At 35.3% G+C, this 23,875-nt stretch overlaps 1 protein-coding gene across 7 annotated transcripts in view; it reads left to right on the top strand.

The window, feature by feature from the left end:
• Window positions 1-22,688, top strand: part of LOC149772452 (uncharacterized) — a 144,543-nt gene extending 121,855 nt beyond the window's left edge. For all 7 annotated transcript variants that reach the window (XM_089947818.1, XM_089947819.1, XM_089947816.1 and 4 more), the window contains one exon: window positions 12,594-22,688. In XM_089947818.1, the coding sequence (XP_089803944.1) occupies window positions 12,594-15,641 (3,048 nt within the window). In that variant the 3' untranslated portion in view covers window positions 15,642-22,688. The remainder of the gene's footprint in view (window positions 1-12,593) is intronic.
• Window positions 22,689-23,875: the final 1,187 nt, after the last annotated feature.

Genomic DNA, 23,875 nt, shown 5'->3' with positions numbered 1-23,875 from the left:
GAGATGCACCACAACAGGTGACCTAGGCATGGCTGAGCAGGATTTGAACACACAATTCATTATAATTGAGTCCAGCACACTGACCACTGAGCCACCTCTGCTTCCACATTCAAAATAATGATACTGGTAAATAGTGTTGAAAAAATAGAGCTTTTGAAAGCTGATGTTAACATTCAGCAACAAACTAGGCAATAATTATGAGAACTGGCTTGCAGTCAAGCCAGGCATTGAAGAGGGCTGCTATATGAAGCACATGATGGCATATGTCAGGAAATCTGGAATCATATCATTGTACTTGGATCACAGGCTTGAATGATATGGATCATGATAAGCAACATCACCTGCCAGCAGCCTATTAATTCATCAGGAAAGCCCAATGTTGAAGAGGTATTGTGTTTCCTTTGTCCATCAGTCTATCTCAGTCAAGTGTTATATATTTTTTGTGTGCTGTTCACTTTCAAGGTCATGCATCTTTGTATATTTCAGTCTTATTTGCTACAACATTTTTCCTGTCCAAATTAGGTAATTGTGACCTACATTTTCATAAATTTCATTACATGTGTGCTCCAAATACATTTCTTGCCAGCTGTGTATCTAAATTCCTTTGAGATACGTAATTGAGATTCATAAAAGTTATAGACTTGCTGCTGCTTAGTTCAAAAGAGTTCTTACTGCCCCATTCATATTTAGTTGGGATCATTTGATTGTAGTTTTAGTTTCAAAATTCAAGTATTTGTGGTGGCTGGTTGGCAGTTGAGCCAGGATGTGTAATGGCTGCTTCAGAAAGCACATGATACTATCTGTCAGGAAATCTGAAATCATATCAATATACATGGCTTACAGGTTAATCACCCAGTAAATGATGTGGGCAAACATAAAACCATCACCTGACAGTGATATATTAGCCCTCAAAAATACAAAGTACATCCATTGTCCTGTCCCTCAAAATTTTATGAGTCAAGGATGTTCTGGTCTTCATAACCTGTTTGTCAGTTTGAAATAATTGAGGGAATATGCCTTCTTTTTCTTTGAGGTTTGAATGAACCCAAATATTTTAACTTACTGAATACTTTTATGAGGATCTGGCATTATTATTGGTTGTATTTTTTTTATCTTTCAGACTTTGAGTTGATTGGCTCGGTTTGGTTTGTTATGGCACAACAACACATGTAGGTTATTTAGTAGCAGGTAATTTGTGTAAAGTGCCTTGCCCAAGGAAACACCACTGTAACCAACCCTGGTTGATTGGATGGTACGATTCAAACCTGCATCATATAAGTTGTGAGTCTTCCACACTAGCTCTGGAGCCACAGTGGCTCCAACTTCGAATTGGTTGTTCAAAGGAATGTAATTGACCATTTGACAGACTTGTAACAAGGGTTATATTGTGGTGAATTTCTAAAATGCAAATTACAGGTTATACTTAATTAGAATTGTACAGCAGATCAAAATGGAAACTGAGTTATTGATCACTCTCACTATTGTATCACATGCACACACTGAAAAAACCCCAGAATTTTGGCCTGCCGAGTTGTAACATTGTAAATTATATATATATATATATATATATATATATATATATATATATATATATATATATATATATATACACACACACTTTAGAAAAAATGTGGACTTGAAGCTGCTGTAATGAATTGTGGGTGGAATTAATGTGTTCTCTGAGTTAATATATGTGATATAAATAGTTCTAAAATATCAGCAAAAAGTTTTAAAAGAAGCCTCTGGAAGTTTTATTATCACACTTGCATCTGTTTCTGTACTTTGTCAAGCATCTAATTGATCTTGAAGGCTATTAGGTTTCAGATAGTCCAAATCTGCCAAGATAGGGTGGTATAATTAAAAACACAACTGCCTTGTAACCCCAACTGTATTCAGCATTTTCACTGAAGAAAGTAAATGTAGAAGCCTGCCAGTTGAGACCAATAAATGAAATGGTACATTACTGCTGCACTGTCTGTGCACTGAGATTTATCAGTTTAATCAGAGCTCTTGAATAATGCTAGCAGATGCCATTCTCAACACAAAAGATAGGCACTTCAGCCATCTAAAAGAAAATTTAAAAAAAAAGAAAAGCTGAGAGAAAGAGTAATATTCTTGCAGACTTGTTTATATTTAGTCTGCCAAAAATGGCTCAGTATTTACTACCTTTTGCAGCAATGTAAGTATGCTTAGTTTCACACTTATGTAGTGGTAAAAGAATTAACTTTCATTAGGATTGTCTATTATTTTCAAAGATAGGAAACAAGAGTAGCTTTCATGGTTTGCCTTGTTAAATCCCTACTCTTTCTATTACATATACTGTATCTACTCACAGGTCAAGTCAAACTGCAAACAATAAACTCCCCAATATGTTGTAGCATATATGTACCTTCCGATCATTTCAGTTTGTTTTGTTCTGCTGATTACTCATAACAAACTGCACAGATCAAGATGTGACAGCAGATCTGGGTCTGTGCACTTTTGCTGTTGAACTAATCTTATAAGTGAGTACATACAGTATACATACCACTTGATATCTTGACCCAGAATATGTTACAAATTATGTAGTATGTGTCCATCTGCTGTGATTGCATTTATTCAAGTTGGTTTTTGTTTTTTTAAATATTAAAATGTCACTGTCGTGTGATTTTTAGCTCATCTGGCAGTAAAGCCAAGTGACCTTGTATGGCCTGCTTTCATCATGTGTATGCCATCTGTCAATCTACATTTGCATTTAGGCTTATATCAAGATCTCAAATGATCTTTCAAATAAGCAAGTCATGCACATTCATAGAGTGATCTTGCATCTGATTGCCTGAGGTTGCCATTGCTCTGGAATTGGATCTCATTTTAATCAAACATGGACTGTAGGCTTTTATCATCAAGATTTTGCATGAATAATGAGCAAGATCTGCACATATTAATGAGGTAATCTTGAATCTGATTGGTTGATCTTTTTACTACTCTAGTGTCTATATTTCTGATCCAATTTTAATTAAACTTGGTAAATAGACTTAAATAATCAAGATTTTAAATGGGCAAAATTGTGAAATTCATGCATATTAATGAGGCAGTCTTGCATCGTAATAACTGAATTTTTTTAACCAAAATACAGAGACCTTATTTTTCTAGGATTTTGATCAAACTCGGTAAATAGGCTGGTAAATAGGTTAGTATCATCAAGATCACAATTTTATATGTTTATGAGCATGAAGCACACTTCTCTAACTGGCTGAAATTGTGAGCATATGAGACACACTTTCTCACCCATGTGAAAGAGAAATCTAGCTGTTTTGTTAACCTTACTTTTCTTATCTCAGTCTAGTATCTCAGTCAGTGTGTCCACATGCTAAGAATTACTTTTAAAAAACAAACCCATATTGTCTTCTGCTGTGCCTGACATAGTTGTTCTAAAATCAAACAACAACAACAACAACAAATATATAAGAAAAACATAGTATCCTTAATGTCAATCCATCTTTGAGGACATGCCATACAATTTTTTTCAAGAGACAAAGACACATGCATACAATGTCAAGCATTTTGGTATTATGCTAGTTTGTTCCACACAGCATGGTCAATTTTATCCTATATGCAAGCCTATATCAGTACATTTTCAGGTCAGCATCATTAAATGTAGCTAAAGCTACCTAACTAGTTTTAAAATCTTTGTGTGAAACAAATTATATACTGTTAGCTACATTTAATGACGCTGACCAGAAAAATGACTGTTTCAGATAGGATACAGTTCTCAGTGCTGTGTGAGTGTGAAATGAACTATGACAGAAAACCCTGATCCATGCACATAGACTATAGACCTATACACTTTATAGCCTCCCAACTCGCTTAACAACTACAGAAAACTTAGTAACAGCCAGAAAATGTGTTATGTCAAACATGCTTTATTCTAATTTTGTTAAGCATCTCCATTGTGCCCCAGTTGAATCAAAACCGACAATATTTAATGACAAATAATGCACTTACCAGCCAATCATTTATCCATCAATACATTAATTCATAAGCAAATTTCACTGTAGCACTTGCCATATTTCCAAGACAGAAAAATTAATTTTCAAACTTGAAAGTTTAGCACATGGTTATCCACTAGGGTCTGTTTTTTGAGGGTCTTTTATACATTGGGCGGGGGGTAATTTTACAATCAATATTAAGGACAACACAAGTATGTCACAGCTTCACCTCCTCCAAAGTAAAGGAGAGCTATATATATCATAGTGACAGATCTCTAATTACCCATGAATAATCTAATGCAACATATTACTCTTCGTTACAGCTTGTACTAAGTATAACTACAGTAGAGCTGAGTACCCAATATCATTTCATTATTTACAGTATAACTTTTCAAAATTGGAACTGATGAAAAGGAAAGTTTCTTGTAATAAATATTAATTATTTATTGTCAATTTCATGTAACTTTCATATATTAAATGTGATAATACCTCATTACTATGCGACATTCTATGTTATTTTTCTTTGCTCATGCATATAAACTGTGTACTTCAGATGCAGCCCTCATTAACATATTTGTATTAATGAGCTTCATGTAAACGTTTGCATGTGAACTATATTACACTAATGAAGAGGTTTTTTTACTTTAAAGGAAAATATTGGGCGAGAAAAATAATCTACGTTGGGGTTTGGACAGAGACAAGGAAATCTCAGTCAAAGGGTTACATTATTTATCTCCCCACTTGGCAAGCATCATGGGGAGACAAATAATGTAACCCCTTGACTGAGATTTCCTTGTCTCGGTCCAAGCCCCAACATAGATTCTATATATCTCTGATCAGATTTTTTCAGATTTGATAAATAGGCTAATATCATCAAGATATCTAATGAGGTTTTTTATGTGCAGGATCCATGCATATGAATAAAGTAATCTTGTATCTGATTGGCTGAGCTGTTAATCAGTTGAGAGTTGATGTTTCTGACCTGAATTTGAGGTAAATAGGCTAATAATATCAGGATCCTAGCAAGTCGTATTACATGTATGAGTGGGACTTGTGCATATATATGAGGTGATCTTGTGTCTGATTTGCTTATGTTCGTTTACTGCTTAATTTAAAAGGATTTTGATCAGTCCTGGTACATAAGCATTTTTCACAAAGATTGCTGTCGAATTATGAGCAAGGTCCACATTATTAATGATGTATTCCCAGAAGTGATTGGATCAGATTGTCAGCATTCTAATAACTATAGTTCTTATCTGATTTTGATCAGTTTTGTTACATAAACTTGCATTATCAAGATATTGTCTCTGATCGGCTGAGCTTGTTACCTCTGTGGAGGTAGAACTTATTGGGATTTTTCTATAGGTTGGTAATTAGGCTTATTTCATCATTGTTTTAGGTAGTTTAATAAGTAATATCCATAATTATAAATTACATGGTCTACCATCTAATTGATTATCAAATGTTACCTCTCTAAATCTAAAGTCTGTGTATCTCATCCAGTTTTATTAAAACTTGGTAAAGAGGTATGCCTATTAATTATGCCTTCAACAATTTTTATCAGACTGTAGTAAAAGGGAAATTCTGCATGATATAAAGTTTGTAAATTAGTTTGCCAGGAGTTTAATGTTTGTACTATATATGCTGCAAATGCCTGCTTGGTGAAAAGGTCAGCTGTTAAGGTGGTCTGAGGAGATGAGTGGTAACAGTCCTGTTTGGGCCTCTTGTTATATACTTAATGATTTTTTTGTGTGTGTGTGATTCCCCCCCCCACTACACTTTCTTAGGAACTGCAGGGGAGTGGCTTAGAAATAATACCCATTTTTGCAGATGGGTAGCACAAGGGCAACCTGTGTACAAAATTTGATGAATTTCCCATCTGAGGTTTATGAGTTCAGAGATTATCACAATAACACTCCTCCTCCCCCCCCCCCCAGCATATGTGTCCTTTGCAAGGGTTGAAAAGTTTTTACTGTCCAGTTGATATATGACACCACAGAAAAAGTACAGATGATAGTGGAATGATGGTCATTACACTTAACATTATCCTCACATCAATCACTCCAGTTTTTTGTTTGTTGGTATGAACTTGCTGAGATCTTGCATGTTTTGTATGGAAAGACTGATGTCCTTGTTATTGATTGATGACTTCTTAAAGACTGAAAAAAACAAGCATGTAATGATATTTAGTGTGACCTTACAAAGATAATGGTAATCATTTCTTTGATTGTGTTCATAACAATAGATCTGTAATGATGTCAAAATAGAATTGTTTAAAATTAAAAAAGATCAAAAACTTTTCCTCAGCAGTATCGGGGTGGGTGGGTGTGGGGTGTAAAATAAAAGCTACCGTTATTAGCAACAGATGAACCACACAGTGAGGTTCGGCTCCATGCTATCTGATTAACAGGGCCTTAACCAGAGGAAGTGATGTAAGACCAAAGTAATAGTCTTGGACTGAAAAACCAGTTTAGTTCCTGTCATTATAGAGGTGCATGATACATGTGCATACCTGCCATATTGCCAGCATTGTGAGGTTTTAGAGACTACAAAAGTGTTTTCAGAGCCCAAGGGGGAAAAATCGATGCATGTGACCCAAAACTGCAACATTAACTCATAGAGAACAAGTTATATTTTCTTAAAAGCCTGCTGAAAAATTATGGAAAATTCAAACTTGATGAAAAGAAAAAGAAATATTATATGTGTTCTTTTTGAAGCATTTGTGGTTGAAATCCAGTTTGTTTGTTTTCTAACTGTAATTTTGATGTGGAGACCAATTGAAGAGGGGCAGTCAGGGGCCTTACTTTTTGTAAGTGATCTTAAGGATGAGAAATTAAACTCATTTAAGGTCCCCACAGTATAAGGCTTCTTGCCAGATTTGGAAGTCAGAAAATAGGGGACATAACTCATATTTATTGAAGATGTCCATTAGTTTAAAACCCTAGACCAAACTTGATCAAAAACTAAGAAGTCTTAATCAAATCATGCTGCAGAAACCAAAGGAAGGAGTACAGGCAGTCAGGGTGCATAACTCTGGTAAAACATGTGACATTAAACTTTTTGAAGGTCCCATCAGTATAATACTGCTTATCAGATTTGACTTAATTCATTAAAACAACATTAAAAATCCAAATCACATACACATATATAAGATTTAGTTAAAATCAAACAATTGCTAGTCAGGTTATGTTTGCTGAAACAGTTGTTGATGTACAGGCAGACAAATGGATGGACTATTTGTTGCATGGATTGACAACCTGATTACTCTAGGGCTCTGCTGACTTTGTCAACCATGTCTCCCGTAATCCAAGCAATGGCAAGCCTAGCTGTTAATGCCAAAGAAAGGAGAAAACTAAACAGCAGTCTGTAATAAAGGTTATGTATGGTTGTGTTCAGTCCTTTTATTGAACTGAACTTTATTTTGTCAAGAATTCTCCCAGTATGAGATATAAAAAACATTGATTTTATATAATTTGATTTTGTTACAAATGGCTGTCATTATGAATAGATTTTGTAAAATGCAATGCATATTTTACTTGCAGACCTTTGCACAGCCTCCTAATATTTCCTGTGAATATTTTACCAGCTGTTCTCCATAGTTCATTCATGTATTGTAATTATTTTTCATATCCACTTAGTTTCTGAAGTTTTTTCCCAGCCAGCATTATTTTTGTATATTTAGCTAACTCATTCAGTTCGCTAATTCAGCTGTTTACTAAACCATTATTTTGTTTCCAGTTTAAATGGCTGGTCTATTACATATTATTCAAGCCTTGAGTGCATTTATTATAATCTATTAGTACACATCATGAAAAGGCTGATAATAATCAAATTTTTCAATTATTTCCGGTTTGCTTATTTCATTGCTGAATTTTTATTTTATATGCCCATGTGTTAGCACCTTCTAGCTGGCAAATTTTATGAACCATTTAGGCTTAAGTACAAGATGTTTATAGGGCTAAAATGGCAGCATATGAAAAATTAAAGGAGGCAGAGTTCCTAAGTTAGGAAAATTGTTTACAGCTATTAAATTCCTGTTGCGTTTTCTGTGTTATAGCTCTGTGGTCATAATCAAAGTAGCAGAAAGAAGCAAGTTTTGTAAAACATAAATAATTCAGTTATCAAAGTTATAACTGAAAATGGGAGAAAAACTTACAGTATTATTAAGTGAATCCAAAATATTCCTGAGAAAGTTGTAGGAAAGTCCAAAAGAATGAAAAGTTCCATATAAATTTCAAAACCAGAAATGTATTTGTCTGCCAAGAATTGTAAAATTGTCAAGATGACATGGTCCAGAACTACTTTTGAATAATTCGCAGTAGTTCCAGAATAATATTATAGTCCAAAATAATGAACACTTTCTGTTTCCACTCAACAACCCAAACAAATATTTTTCCTCTAGAATAATATCTAAGTAGAGCATAAAGACATCTGCAGATGTACAACAAGAACACAAGAAATAAGAATGACTAAAAAAATAGAATTGAGTCTAATTGCTCAGTTCTCTCCTTATACACACCTTCTATTACAACTTTATTTCACAACATACTGCACATGACAGATTTTAGTACTCATTTTATCTCTAAATTGCCTTTTCATGTGACCTAGCCCAACCAATGGGAAGTTACTGGGACCATTCAAACCCCTCAGCCAATGAGAAATTTACCTAAAGTCATCATTAAGTCCTATTATTAAAGTTATTATTAGTAATTGTGAACACATACATAAGCATCTATTTATAGATTTTATGTAATTTTATGCTCTTAATATTCTTAAAACAGACCCTAGTCACATAGGCAAAATTTAACTAAAGGTAATCTGTATTACCTATAAGCATACATAAAAATTGCAAGAATTAGGGATACATAAAATATATATACATAACATTCTGCAAGAATAATATATTTGAATCTTTCAGCTATACACTGTGTGTGATTTAGATTTTTAGCACAGCTTTAAAAAATTTTCAGTCATATCACTATGATGTCTGCAGTGTGACAGTTTATAGTGATGTTTAGCACTGGGGCATCATGCCGCAGACACGTGGCATGATGTCCCACCCTTTGAAGTTACTCTGACACCAGTCCGACCAGTCCTAACACTAACCTCTTAATGTTCATCTATACAGATACGTGCTAAAGCGACAGACTATGTAATTGGGATTTTGTTTTAAAAATTTTATTTGTAGCCTCCAAATAGCTTGAAAAAAAAGAACTTACTCATCAGATTTGTAAAAGAACAAAATTACATTTTATCAATCATATCAGTTTGGAGAGGATAGGGTAGAAAACAATCTTGAAAGAAAATCCCACCCACCCCCTACCTCGCAAAAATTTTGTGGCCAATTCTTAATATTTACAGAAACAAAATGAGTCTGATATGATTCATAATATTTAATTATATTGACAGAGTTGGTCAAAACCAGAATATTTTTTTTAAAAAGGCCATAGCCCAGGCTCAATAAAAAGCCCATCACACCACTTTTACAAAATATTAGTGAAATTTCTTTAAAGAAAAGCTTTTTTTAATTATAAGTACCATCCCCTGTAATTTTGTGTTGTCCTTAATTTGAGCTACATGGTTACATGACTGGATCTCTGGGCTAGTCAGAAAAAAGATATTGATAAGATGTTGGAGCCTGACGTAATTCTGCACATGCTTACTGAGTCATAAGCAGAAAAAAGTATGAATGAATAACTTGCCAATGGCAAGATAAAAATAAGTCATAATTTTAGTTTTTGTTTATTACAGCAGGAATTTTGGGAGAAGGCAGATGCATAGATAAGCCTGCCTGTAATCATGACCGACTAAAAATAACTTTGATGAGATGTAGATTTCTGAAGTCTTTACCATATTTTATGAAATATAGAACGCACACAACTGCAAGCAGTGTGAATAAAAACATACCATTTTATATCTTGACATTAACATTAGATTCCTGTCTGATCCCAACAAAACAATAGACCCTAGCTGTTCAGCTGTCAACAGTTCATTCTATTTGACATCTGGGTCTACACCATTTTACAGTTAATGTTATACAAAATATTTATTCTCAGGTATCTTGATTGCTAGATTACGCCATGTTGCCAGCTCCAGACAATCTGGATCATGACTCGATGCTTTTACATCTTAAAATGATCAGATTTTCTGATGCTGACAACTCAGCTTGATCATATTACAGTCATAGTACAGTGTAATATACATGCAAAAGACAAATTCAACTGCAAATAACATAAACCCTGATCTGCTTTGGGAACTTTATGCCATGACACATCGATGTCAACACTTTTGACTTTTGAATATGTCAAATAAATGTAGAACTGTATTGTTTGTATATAAAGGACACTTTGGGCACCAATTTTTTATTATTTTATGATTATGTGTCTTTAAATAGAGGTGTCATCTAAGATTTCACTTTATACTTGGTGCTCAATAACATGGACAGAGGTGCATGAATTTGAGGCATTTGTATGCAGCTTTGCAGGAGATGATTTGAATATTACAACTTATCATGATGGGACATGCAAGATGTTTGATAAAAAAATGTATGATCATTATTGCCCGTCTTAATCAAAAGTCGGGGTATATGATTTTAAGTCATTTGCATTCTCTGTCATAACTTGCACATCATTTCTGAAACTTTTAGGAAATGACTTTTAAGAAATAAAACAGATATAGACAAACAGGATATTGTGCAATAAATTTACACGTTGATCCTTTGAGGATGCGGATATCATTTAACCGTAATTTTACTATTTCATCTTTTGGGTGGGGGATATAATTTTACCATCAGTTTATAAACATTCATCACTGGTACATGTGTGCACAGACACACGTGCATCTAGCCTTTGTAACCAGTCTGAACACACACAAATGTAGTTCTTGTTATCAGTTTGTATAACTAATAATCTTTTTTATGTCCCATGTTTCTAAATATAAACACATCTGTGACAGATTAAATATTTCTTTATATTGTGTTTGCTTGTATCTGCAGTTAAAAGGGATCAGATGGGTTTGACTGAGCTGTGGGACTATTTTGTTTAGCAGGGATTGTCTCATTATCATAACAATCACAGAATAATTTGGTTACCTTATATGTTCCCATATTAGAAGATTCAGTTTTACCAGATCATTGCAAAACTCTATAATCTTCTTTGTTGGTGTTGTGAAGTAATTATGTTGACCCAGATTAATGGTACATCAAATTATAATTTTAGATTTTGGTCGGTCCTGCTTTAATCTATCTTTCCACTCAAGACAGGAAATGCAGGTCATTTACTGATTGATACAAAATGGGTATTGGTTTCAAATTTATTGATGACTAAAGATGAATCATGTTTTTGTTTGGGACAGTTTCTTTGTTAGTTTCAGAAAATCTATTTTTAGTTGTCAGTAAATCTCCAGGGATTCAAGTCTGGTTTTATTCTTTTCCAGTAAGAAATGATGACAAACACAACATATATTATATTTTGTGTTAACTTTGTTGACAAAGACATGCATATTTTTTCATTAGGATGATTATTGTTGAAATTAATGTTTACAATATTAATAATGGTTAAATACAACTGTACATCATAAATGAAAAGAGGGAAAAATAACTTCTATGACTCAGAAATCTGTACTTCAACAGAAAATTGCAGAAAATGTACTGATTTCTACAAAATTTTGCTAGAAAGTTGGAAAATTGCCACAAATCAAACTGTAATTCTATGTTTTGTGATATTCCACCTATATTTGAAAAGAACCCTCCCCCCATAGGGAAATATCATTTTCAGTTATAGAGTAGACCTTGTTCACTGCAGAGCAAGGAAGAACGGATTAATACAATAAAGTATAGCACAACACAAAGCATTTAATTTGATGTAGATCTGTCTTATATTGTGCTGTGTTTGCTTTAGTTTTGGCTTCAAGCAAACAGTTTAAATTACGCAGACCTTGTAGCTAGCTGTGTGATAACGGATCTGGGTCTGTGCTGCTCACAGCTGGGTTGGCAATTTAAGTGATAAATACAGTGCACATGATGCATCTGCACTTCTGGTTCATGGGAAGTTCTCCTGATAATGATACAAGCACAGGCCTTGATGTCCAAAACATTCTCACCACACTAAATGTCATATTATGTCATGAATCATCAAAAATATTTATCTGTATGTATGAAAATGCCATCAATCTTTTAAATTGACCTGCAAGATTTACCACAATTTCTTGCCTGCAAATTTGAAGAAAAGAATGCAAGTTTTCCATACCATAATTTTGCAGTGTGCAGTTTATATATCTTTAAGACAAAGAGGCGAGTTCAAATTGATATGAAAACTGATGCTCAGTGACCTAGTTCAGTATGCAGGCAGACAGGGAATTGTATACAGCAGTGGTTCCGTACCCCCAGGTTCCAACCCAAATCAGAGTAAAGAGGACATTGTAGAGAGTAGCATAGGATCACCATGACTTTTGTCAAGGATTGCAAAACTGATGAAAATGTGGAAATGGGATTTTAAGCCTCAGAAAAACTATTTTTTAGGGTCACAGCCAAGACTCATTTTGAAAAACTGATATACAGCACACAAAGAAAACAATACAGATATATGTTTATGCCTTTTAATACAAATAGTCTGCTTTTTTTTGCAGGTCATTACACCAGAGAAGTATGGTGATGTCTACATATATGACCATCCAAGCAGAACAGGACAAGACTATGATGTCCCTCGCTCCCAATACCTGCCCAACAACATATCCAACAACAGTCTTAGCATGTCAGGAGCAAGCAGCCAGTACAGTTTACCAATGAGTAATAGATCATCCCGGGAAGATCTACTCAACCACAGTTCCAGCTTTGACCAGTCAGTGTATAATACCCCACCACAGAACAGAAATAACTCAGTTATCTCCCCAGAAAATATGTATGACACTCCACCAAGTCGGGTGATTCCAGTGACACCAAATACATTGGATGTCTCTCTCTATGACCATCCTGCTTCAAATTCTCCAAGGACTAGTTTATCATCAAAACATTCTGAGGATTCCCTGACAAGCATGTCCAGTGGAATATCCAATACCAGATCAAATCCAAACAGCATATGTGACTCTGCGAGATCAAGCCTTGACATTTCACCAATGGACCTGTATGATGTACCACCTCCACAAAGGGAGTTGAGAGGAGCCATTCTCAACCAGACATCCAAAGATTCAGGCCTTGACTTGTATGATTCTCCTCCAAAAGCTAAACAGTTTACTTCCTCAATGGAGGACTATGATGTTCCAAAAGGAATGGTGCACAGTACTGAAGGTAGAGTGGTCAACAGTAGTGCCAATGGACATCGAGTTCCACACTCAGAGCCATCTTCCCCTGGGGGCTTCTTAGAAGACTATGACGTACCAAAACATTCATTTTTGGACAGGCGGAAGTTACCAGGAGGTCTGTACTCAGGTTCTGAACCTCCATCACCAGGATCAAATCTAGATGACTATGATGTCCCCAAAAGTAGAACTCTTGTGAAAGATAATTCCCATGGTGATAGAAATAATCGACACAAATCTCCCTCGGTTGGATCTCTTTTAGATGACTATGATGTTCCAAGAAGTGACTCAAACACAAATGTGAATAAATCACAGAGTATTGAAAATATGTTGGATGATTATGATGTTCCAAGAAGTAATACTGGTACACTGGTGAAAAAAGCACACAGCTTTGATAATGTCCTAGATACCTATGATGTACCAAGGACTGATACACTAAAAAAGAACAAGTCATACAGTGTTGAGCATATGTATGATGATCCAGGTAATGTTCTTTCTGGGTCAAAATTGGCATCAAATTCAGCAAGTCAGGAACATGCAGTTGATGATTTGTATGATACACCAAAGAACAATGCACCAGTGGAAAATATGACCAAAGTGTTTTCATCACTGGCTAAAGAAGAGGATAAAAAGCCAACAGGAGTGTACGATATTCCACCCCAGGTAACAAGGGATTCTGTTATCTCAGCCAAGTCTGACTCATCTGATGGCACAGATAGCAGGCTTTCCAGCTGTAGCCTTGATTCTCGCAATTCTGACATGCCGATTTATGATGAGCTTCCACTGGATCTAGATGCTGCAATGGATTTAGTGATAAAGTATCAGCAGGATGTTCAGAAATCGACAACAAAATTATGCGCTCATGTCAATAGCTCATGGCGGAGAAAAGATCAGCTGGAGCAGAAATTATATGATATTAAGGAATCATGTCGTGATGTTTGTGATTCTTTGGAAGACTTTGTTGGATTTGCCCAAGGCACTCTAGCAAATTCCGCTAAATTACCAGACAGAAAACTTATTAACAAACTCAGCAAACATCTTGCTCCACTACAGCAGTCATTGAATCTGGTTAGATCTTCATTGAAAAATTTGGATGACACTAAGTGGCCATTAGTCAAACTTGTAACATCAGATGCTTCCAAAAAAGATGACCTTGGCCAGATTGTGGCATTATCAAAAGACTTAACACCAGATGTGAGAAAGCTTGCATCTATTATTCAGGGAAATTCAACCCTTTTGTTCAAGAGAGCTCAGGATTTGAACCAGTCTGGCACTCTAATAAAAGATGGTAAGGGTAATTCGAAACCCCCCATTATGCCCAAACCAAATGGAACTCCAAAACCTTTGACCCTTCCAGGAAAGGATTCTTCTTCTTCATCTTCTGTACAACAGAGACCCCTGCCAGCACCACCTGTCACTGACAGACCTTTACCCCCAACCCCCACAGAGAAGAAGTCTCAGAGTTTTGTGCCTGGAGACCAAAAACGATTATCAGGAGAAGTGAAACGCATGTCTGGAGATTTCAAGCATTGGTCAGGTGAGTTTCATGTTCGCCGGTTTTCACGGGACAGTAATCGAAGCACCCCGGAACGTGATTCAGTTGATGGTGGAAAATGCAACTCGGATGATATTCACCAGGAATATGACTATGTCCAGCTAGATGATGAAAAATCTGACACAAAGAAGCTTGAGATAAAGCTGGACACAAACCAACCTACCTTGCCAGAGAAGAAAGGTGGTGTGAAACCAATATATGATCAAGTGACATGCACAAAAATCATAGATACAAAACTGAAGGTAGATTATATGGATACAAATGAATATTTAAAAGATGTAGATGAAGTAGATGGGCAGACTGAAAATGGAAATGCAGCAAAAATAGAAGATATGAAAAAGACAGTTACCATTGAACAGGATGTAGATGTTGTTCCAGAACGTGACACAACACCTGCACCTGCAAAACTTGTTCACGTAGACCCAAATGATAAGCAAGTGCTGGTGTTTTATTCAGAACAAATGAAAACTCATTCCACTCTGCTAAACAATGCTGTTGATGCCTTCTTTACTTGCATTGAAAGCAATGAACCTCCAAAGGTGTTTATTTCTAATAGTAAATTTGTGGTTGTGTCTGCTCACAAACTTGTGTATATTTGCGATAATCTATACAAAAATTTGTCTCATGACGAGATTCGTAACAGGATCAATGACAGTGCTAATCATTTATGTGACTGTTTGAAGCTGACTGTGACGACAACTAAAACTGCTGCCCTTCAGTACCCTTCGGTGCCAGCCATGCAGGAAATGGTGAACTCTGTCACAGGTGTCTCGCATGCGGCACACCAATTAAAGCTCATCATATTGCAAGCATCATCATTATAATTAATAGACTGGAACACAGCATTTCATCCATTTCAGACTGTCACCATTAAAAATATCAGATTTAAACTATTGTAATTGAGTGATTTTTTTTACGGTATACAGTAAAATGTTGCTGCTTTAGTTGAGCACAGGTGTTAAATGTCAACAGTAAATCTATTATTGACCTTGGGGGTGCTGAAGTAGAGGGTCCTCTAAATTATTTAATAGTCTGTGTATTGCTGTCAGAGGATTTACATGATGTTCTTACTGAACTCCAAGCCTTCTCTGCCTACAGACCTTCCAATACCAAAATGATGATATAATTGTACATTGATATGTATGTATTTTTGTGTGTGTGTGTGTAGTTTACTGGTTATATTTTATAATGTGTTGAGACCATTAGAGTCAAGATCTTGCACAAGTTCACACTATGGCAGCCAGTCTGAGCTGATCCAGTAACAGGATTCAAGCCTGTATTATTCTAGTTGCAAGTCTGATAACCACTGAGTGACCAGAGCTTTCATGTGCCATGATGTAGTCAGCATAATGGCATTATTTTTAAAAGAAATAATTGAATAAAAAGAAATGGGATTACCAGATATCACTACACTAAATGAGCCAGTGTGCTGTTATTTCATCCAGCCCCCAAAAATACAAAGAATTCTTACATTTCCTGGAGTTTTGTTAACCAGTTGAAGAATGTTACATACATTCAAAAGAAAAAAGCAATAAAGCATAAACAGCAAACAAGATGTTTAACGAGTTTGACCTATTTGTCTTGTACACAGGATGACAAAGCAGATTAGTTTGATTCAACTGATTTGGACAGGTTACTTCAACAGAAAATTCCAGTCATTTCATTCAAATGTAAATAATTTCCAGAAAATGAAACATACCGTATGTATTTGTTTTTAAGTCAAGTCCAACATCAAACTGCACAGTCCCAGATCTTCCATCGCATAATGCACCTGCAGATCTGGGTCAGTGTAGTTTCTTTGGAATAATCACTAGAATAAACAGCATAGACCCTGATCAGCATACACATTATGCTATGGCAGAACTGGATCTTGGTTGTTTGTGGTTGGGCTCTAATAAGCGAGCTGCTGATTTTGTTTGTGCTGCATCTGTTTTAGTGCCTTATGTAACATAGTCTTGATGCATGTGAACTTCATACTAACGCCAAAAATTTCATAATTATTTAGAAACATAAAGGAAATAGATATGGAACTTTATTTGTATAGTAATATCTCACAAGTTTAGATCTCCTTTACTGTGCAGCGTATTTAATAATGCAGATGTATCGTTCATTATGATGGTTATATCATGGCTTTGCATACAGGGACTTCAAAACCTGCAGTGTTGTGGGCCTTTTATTTTGACTTTTTATTATCAGCATGTTGTTTTAGAAAGCATTGGGAATATTGTGATACCCAGTTTGTCCATCCATCAACCTGTCCATTACCATAAGTTTGTCCATCCATCAACCTGTCCATTACCATAAGTTGCAGTGGGATCTGACAAAACTTTGTTGTTATGTGGCTTCTGTGATAAATATCTATAAGAAGTCTCTCATCCATAACTCCAGATCCTGAGGTCCCAAAGATTTGGTCAAGGGTCCAGCATGTAAAAATATAAGCATAATGACATTGTACAGTATTTTCTAACCAAACATTATTCCTGCAAGCATAGTAGGAAGATGGGTAAGTTATTACATATGATGCATTACATATTATGATCCATGGATTGCAGTGCACTATACATTATGACCCTATGGGTCAACGTCTGGGAATGGGGTTGAGTACTAAGGGAGGGGTTTTCAAATAGAAAGTGAAATGCTATGTAAGTTAAGATTGCAAACTGTTGCAGTTGTGTTAGTTTCAGTTTTTCTAGGTCACAAGCAATAGAAGCATACTTCACTTGGGGATTGAACAATAGATTGCTGTCAAGCATCCAAGTGTTTGGTGTGTATGTTTTGAAGCTTTTCTATGATATTTATTTTGTATACATGTAAAGGATTTACTCAGAACCATGTTACAGCTAGCATTTGCTTTAATAATTGATCTCGCTGTTGATACTATCATCAGTTTCATTTCTTTTCATTGCATTAAATGCTTCATTAAATGCATTTGTTTTATCTTAAAATGTGTCATTTGAGTTTGGATAAAGTTAAATCAAAGTCTGGATTATTGTTACCAGTGATGATTCAGCTCTGTAACTATTTTATGAAATAAAATATTTGTGACTAACGTGTTAATTTTCACATTTGATAAGCTTGTCCAGGCTTCTTCCTCTATTTTTCCACAACATTATTAACATTTACATACTGTGACAGGAAGATTTTGCCAGTTTTGTATGCTGTTTCATAGTCCTTCTGTGAGACGTGGCTTTTTTTAATATATTTTGGAATCTCTGAACATTTTCAGCGTACAAGGTCGAATTTTTTTCTTTTAAGTGCAGTGTATCCATTGGTATCAGAAATCTTTAATTTTCTTTCCTATATAATCATTAAAAAAAAACATTTTGATTTTAGCTGTACTGGTTGTAGACCAGAAGGGCTTATGCAATGGGCTGTTGTTGGTCCTCTTTCACTTGACCATTACCATTGTATCTGTCCCTTAGGACAAATCTATATATTCACTTTGTGAAGGAGTTTGGAAAGCAAATTAAACCTAGGATCAATCAATTCAAGGGGCAGTGCTTGCATTTGTGTACTTCACTGAACGATGTAATTTAGACCAGACTTTGTATTCTAATCAACAAGTTGAAGGTCAACACTCTGACATTGATTTTAAGGTTAAAGGTCAGTTTTTAGTTGTACTGTCTTGTGAGCATGAAAAGGGAATGGCCATTTAATTAGAGGGTGGGGATTTTTTTAACTCAAGATAATTTAATTTCTTTTTTCAGCTTATATGATGGATATAATAGAAGTTTTCTTGCTATAAATTGGCCAGTTTCTTTTTTTCAAGGTTCAGAAAATTAAATGGTTGGTCTGAAAACAAAACAAGTTTTTTTTATATCGAACACAGTTTGTAGATATACTGAAACAAATCTTTGAATGATGCCACTAAAATAAAAGTTCCACAAAATATTAGTTCTAGATTTGACTAAACTTAGAATCTAGGTATATCTTGATGCATTGAGACAAATTTGAGGATTGTCTATTCATGACATCAGGTTCAGTGCTAAAGGCCGTGACTAAGAATTTTGTACCACACTTTATCTTCGGAACATATTAACTCAAAATAAGAAAATGGCTTTGTTTTCAAATTTGGTCTGATGGAGTTTCTCAAGAATATCAGAGATTGTTTCAGCAGTTTAAAAGAATGCAAGTACAGAAAAAATTTACTTGCTCGAATTCCTGGAATTTCTTTTAACCCAGAAGAACTTCTATTCAGTGTAGACTTCTATTCAGTGTAGGGGATTTTGTAATTGTAACAGTATGTTGATGCTTTTCACTGCCTGACACTCAGATACATAGAGCTTAACTTCTGTATGGGGAGATTTGGCATGTTGCTGCAAGACAGTAATGTATACTTTTATCACTGACTTCATCCAGCACATTTCCAGTCGGAGGTTCTAGTTCATTCACCAAGTTTTGCTGACTGTCTTTATATGGCCCTTAGTTTGGACAGGGTGTAAAATTAATCTCCTGATGTTTTTAGTTTTTGAAACATATTTTCACATGATAACAAATATCAAAATTCTATTACTAGGGATAAGATTTCTGGCACAGAGCATGGGATAAGGTCCAAGTAAACTGATATGGTTTTACCTACTGAAGACAGTTTCTTTGTTTTGTGAAGTTTAAGCCATTTTTACCACATGATTGGCTGTACAGTATATGGCAGCCAGTATATCTAGTGGAGGATGAACCTGAGAAGAACCAGTGACCCATGAAGAGTAGCTGCTGGGAATCAGTCTTAACACACATTTTGGTCAAGCCAAGACTCTAAGGCAGAGGTGAGATGTGTGAGTGATCAGTAACAGCAAGCAGCTTTGACCACTCAACCAACTGGAGCCCCCTCCTACTGAAAACAGAATTGTGACCAGTATGTTCAAGTTATTGTTGGTCTGATGATTTTAGTTGAGTCTGTTGTTTAGATTTAGGTTATATATATATATATATATATATATATATATATATATATATATATTATATACACACATACATACATGCTCATAAGTCAAGTCCAATTGCAAAGTGCACAGACCTAGATCTGCTATCATTTAATGCACCTGCAAATCTGGGTCAGTGCATTTTGTTAGGAGTAGTCGATAGAACAAACTATATAGACCCTGATTTGCCAGCAGATTATGTTGTTTGCAGTTGGACTTAAAAGCAAGTATATTCCATATGTATATGAGGCATTAGACAGTACATCAGCACAGTCATGGCAACACTGTGCCATTTAAGAGTAAAATCTGAAAAGTGTAAAAACAATAAAGGATTGCATAAAACTCATGGTTTTTAAAAACCCTTCCAAATAAATGTCAACATTAAGTACCAGGTCAAATATAAAAGATAAATAGTCCATAAAGGTATATAAAATAAAAGATAAAGGCAACAGATTTGAGATCTTACATTTCTAGTCTTGGATCTGAAATTCAAACCACCCTTAGGGCTGCATGAGAGCATTTTCGATGGCCCAAGGGCCGCACCACCTTTGTTATCTCTCATGACACTTTGTGACGCAAATCATTTTGCAGGCCACAGGATATGGCTTGGCAAGCTGCGTGCAGCCAATGGGCTGTGTGTTTGAGACCCCTGATTTAGTCCTTTACCTTGAGGTTAAATAAATCAGATGAAATAATAAGGCGTAATTAAAAACTGTTTTGTGTGAGCAGGTATCCACCTCATGAAGGTGTCGACCAAGAAGATCTCACTGTACATTTTGAGTGTTACTGTAGGTTTGTATTCCGGATAACTTCTACATGTATAGCTATTTTCTAGCTTATGTTCTCATTTTTTATATTTGTTTTGCAAACTAATTGTTTCCATAGGTGGAAAATATGCATTACCTATTTTTTTAATTTAATTTTCTTTCAAAGAAATACAAATTTTTAGTTATCAAAATGAAATTGATGTAAAAATAAAAATTTAAATAACCAAACAAATTTGCTCAAAAGTGTTGTTAGTAAATATGTTTCAATATGTTTTTGTGTGTGAGAAAGAGAGAGAGAGTTTGTTGGATATATGAAGTTACAATCTCGTTTCCTAGCAATTTATGTTCTATATATTTAATGGTTAGTGAAGTTACAGTCAAGACATTTATATTTATTAATCAGTTTGGTTTTAAATTGTTGATCATGTATTAAGCTTCATTTAATAGCATTCTACTCACATACCATGAAAAACATGCTGTGTAAGTTGGATTTTTTTTTTTCAAGATAGGTATTTGAAGTCTAGTAGCCCCTATATTCATTCCTTATTCCTGATTATTTGTATTATTGTTTGTTTCTTTATCCAAATAAGAGTCATTATAATAATTTGTATGTTATATTTTTATACATACATACATAATAGTGGATAAGCCAAATAAAACTTCAAAAAGCACATCAGTGCAGTTTATTAGGAGTTATCAGTTGTATATAACACATAGACTCTGATCTGCCAGTGCATTATGTGAGGGCAAATAGGGTCTATGTTGATTGAAGTTGGACTTATTAGTGTGTACATAAGTACTTTGATGCAGTTCAGAATTGAATGAATCTAAATTAGTAATCTTGATCTCAACTTATTGGAAGTGTCAGAGGCTTTATTTCATCTTATGTCATTACTCATGCTTTGCCAAGAAATTATACATCGTGAATATTCAATCATCAATATTACAATCATATATACATTTGTATGCCACTTGTATCAGTCAGTATACATTATGGTGAATGTATTATATAAGTGTATACATTTACCTGTTCATAATATACAGTTGCCTGTGTGAAAGGGATACACGTAAACTAGAATATATGTGATGTACATGTCTTAAAATGTTATTTACATGCATACTCGGATAATATATTCATATGAATGTCAGTTTCGCTTCAGATACACAACTATGTGTGTCTGGTAAATTACAATGTGTTTTTAAGGTAGTAATCAAAGATCATGAGAAACCCGTCCTTTTTTGGGGTTGTTTTTATTTGTAATTCATATCTTGATTGTTGAATCATTGAGTCGTTTAAATGAAAAAAGTATTCAAAAGAGAAAATTGGTGTAACTTGTAATATGTGGAAATGTTGAGAGTTTTGAAAATTGAGCATGGTGGTCTGCTTGGAAAAAATTCATTGAAATACGTGTTGCAGGCCAAACATTCAGTAAGAGTATTTAGTTGTAATTTGAGATTTTGATGTAGATAGTGATAGAAGGCCCAGGACTGGACAAATCATTTGAGTGATGCCATGTAATTAAGTAATTGATCTTTGATTTATCAAAGTTTAATGTTGGGCAGCATAATAATACTGAACTCCACATACAGGTTTTTTTCTTCTAGTGGGATGGGTTGAGCATCCATGCGACTGGCCTGATTTTAACATATCCAAACTGTTCATTCTTACGGAAAGAAACATTTGTTGAATGCTTTGTTGCGCTAAACACTACCTGGAACTGCGGCTTTCAAAAGTACGGGGAGGGGTAGTAAAGCAACAGATTAAAAGTAGTGCTCTTTTTTGATGAAAAAGTTAACTTCTATGACGATCTATACAGTAATGTGTATAGAGTTCCCACTTTCGATTATTTGCTAACATACCTGCCCATAATAAGTATCCATTTGCAAAGGACGTAGACTGCAATCTGCCTGCATATTATGTGATGGCATGTACGAGTCTACATTACTTGCAAGTAAGGTGAATGCTGTTCAGTAGCAAATACAGTGTTGCAGAACTTATGATTGCTATTTTTATACACGATGTATTAGAGAAACTGATCATCAAGTGCATATTTTAATTCATGTACAATCTACTTGTTAAATTGATCTATTACAAACAGTGCACATTATTATTTCAAATTTTGCTTTTTTCTGTAAATTCTTGAAAGAATTATTTATTTCAGTAATTAAACTGCCTGATGCTATATACTCGACTTTTTATTCCAATTTTTATCCTCCATGTTTCATTTGAAAAGTGACCGCTCCGGTGGCCTAGTGGTTTAGTTTGTTCGCCTCGGATGCGGAAGGTCGCGGGTTCGAACCCCGGCTAAGTCGTATCAAAGACTTTTGAAATGGCACTAACAGCTGCCTCGCTATGCGCTCAGCATTAAGAGGTTGGTGTTAGGACTGGTCGGCCTGGCGCCAGGATAATGTGACTGGGTGGGACATCATGCTACATGTCTGCGGCATGATGCCCCAGTGCGGAATATCACTATAAGCTGCTTGTCACGTGTCCCCTACGAATTATTACTAATACCGGAGAAGGACGGACAATTAAAATGTTAACTAGCTCCGAGCCTCCAGTCAGCAAGGCTGACGATCTAGGTGCATAAAATATAAAATATAAGGTGAACGTTATAACACTATATCACGGTATTCAACAATTTTTCAATGCAATTTCCTTCAATCAGTACAAAGACTTATTCACGCCAAATTAAAGGTGAGAGAGTTTCCTTGTCCCTTCTATGTTACTCATCTGCAACTAACGCCTTTTCTCCCGATTGGTACTTCCGGTACCCTTGTTGCTATTCTCCCGGCCCAGAGCCTTCGCACAAATGCCTATTTTCACGTGCTTTCCACGTCGCCTTCTCTTTCTAAATCTTATGGCGACGCCCTATCCCACACTGAAAGCTTCCTCAGTAACCTTTGATCCTAATCTCTTCCGAAGTTCCTAGAACTCCTTTATTCCGCTCTTTTATATGAGTGCACAATTTTCTCTCGGAGTGCAGTCTAGTGTCTCTCAGCTTTATGACCTACTCTTGTCACGTCCAAACGTGCACTGATTCTTCTAAAATTAATGTAGCAGCATAACGTCTGGCTGCGTGAGAAACCCGCCAAAAATTTCACTATCTTAGTTCTTATTGGATACCGGTGGTGTCTTTGAAAACTGTCTGGAGTAGTAACACTGATATGTTATAATGTCGTTTTTTCCGGTGTCGAAGCCTAAGCCGACTGGTGACTTCAATGGCTGATGGCAAAACAGAGTTTCTCACCACCGCGGCAAAGTTATCTTTCAATTAACCGAGAACTTTCTGTGACGCAATGGTTAAGGCACGGACATGTAGTTTCTTTGTTTCAAATCGGTCTAAAGTTTTAATATTATATAACACGGAT

Source organism: Sinohyriopsis cumingii, unplaced genomic scaffold (assembly GCF_028554795.1).
Source record: "Sinohyriopsis cumingii isolate HCF-2022 unplaced genomic scaffold, ASM2855479v2 utg001505l, whole genome shotgun sequence".
NCBI classification, from domain to species: domain Eukaryota; kingdom Metazoa; phylum Mollusca; class Bivalvia; order Unionida; family Unionidae; genus Sinohyriopsis; species Sinohyriopsis cumingii.
The sequence above is the reverse complement of the archived record's forward strand: the minus strand, read 5'-3'. Positions and strand labels throughout refer to the sequence as shown.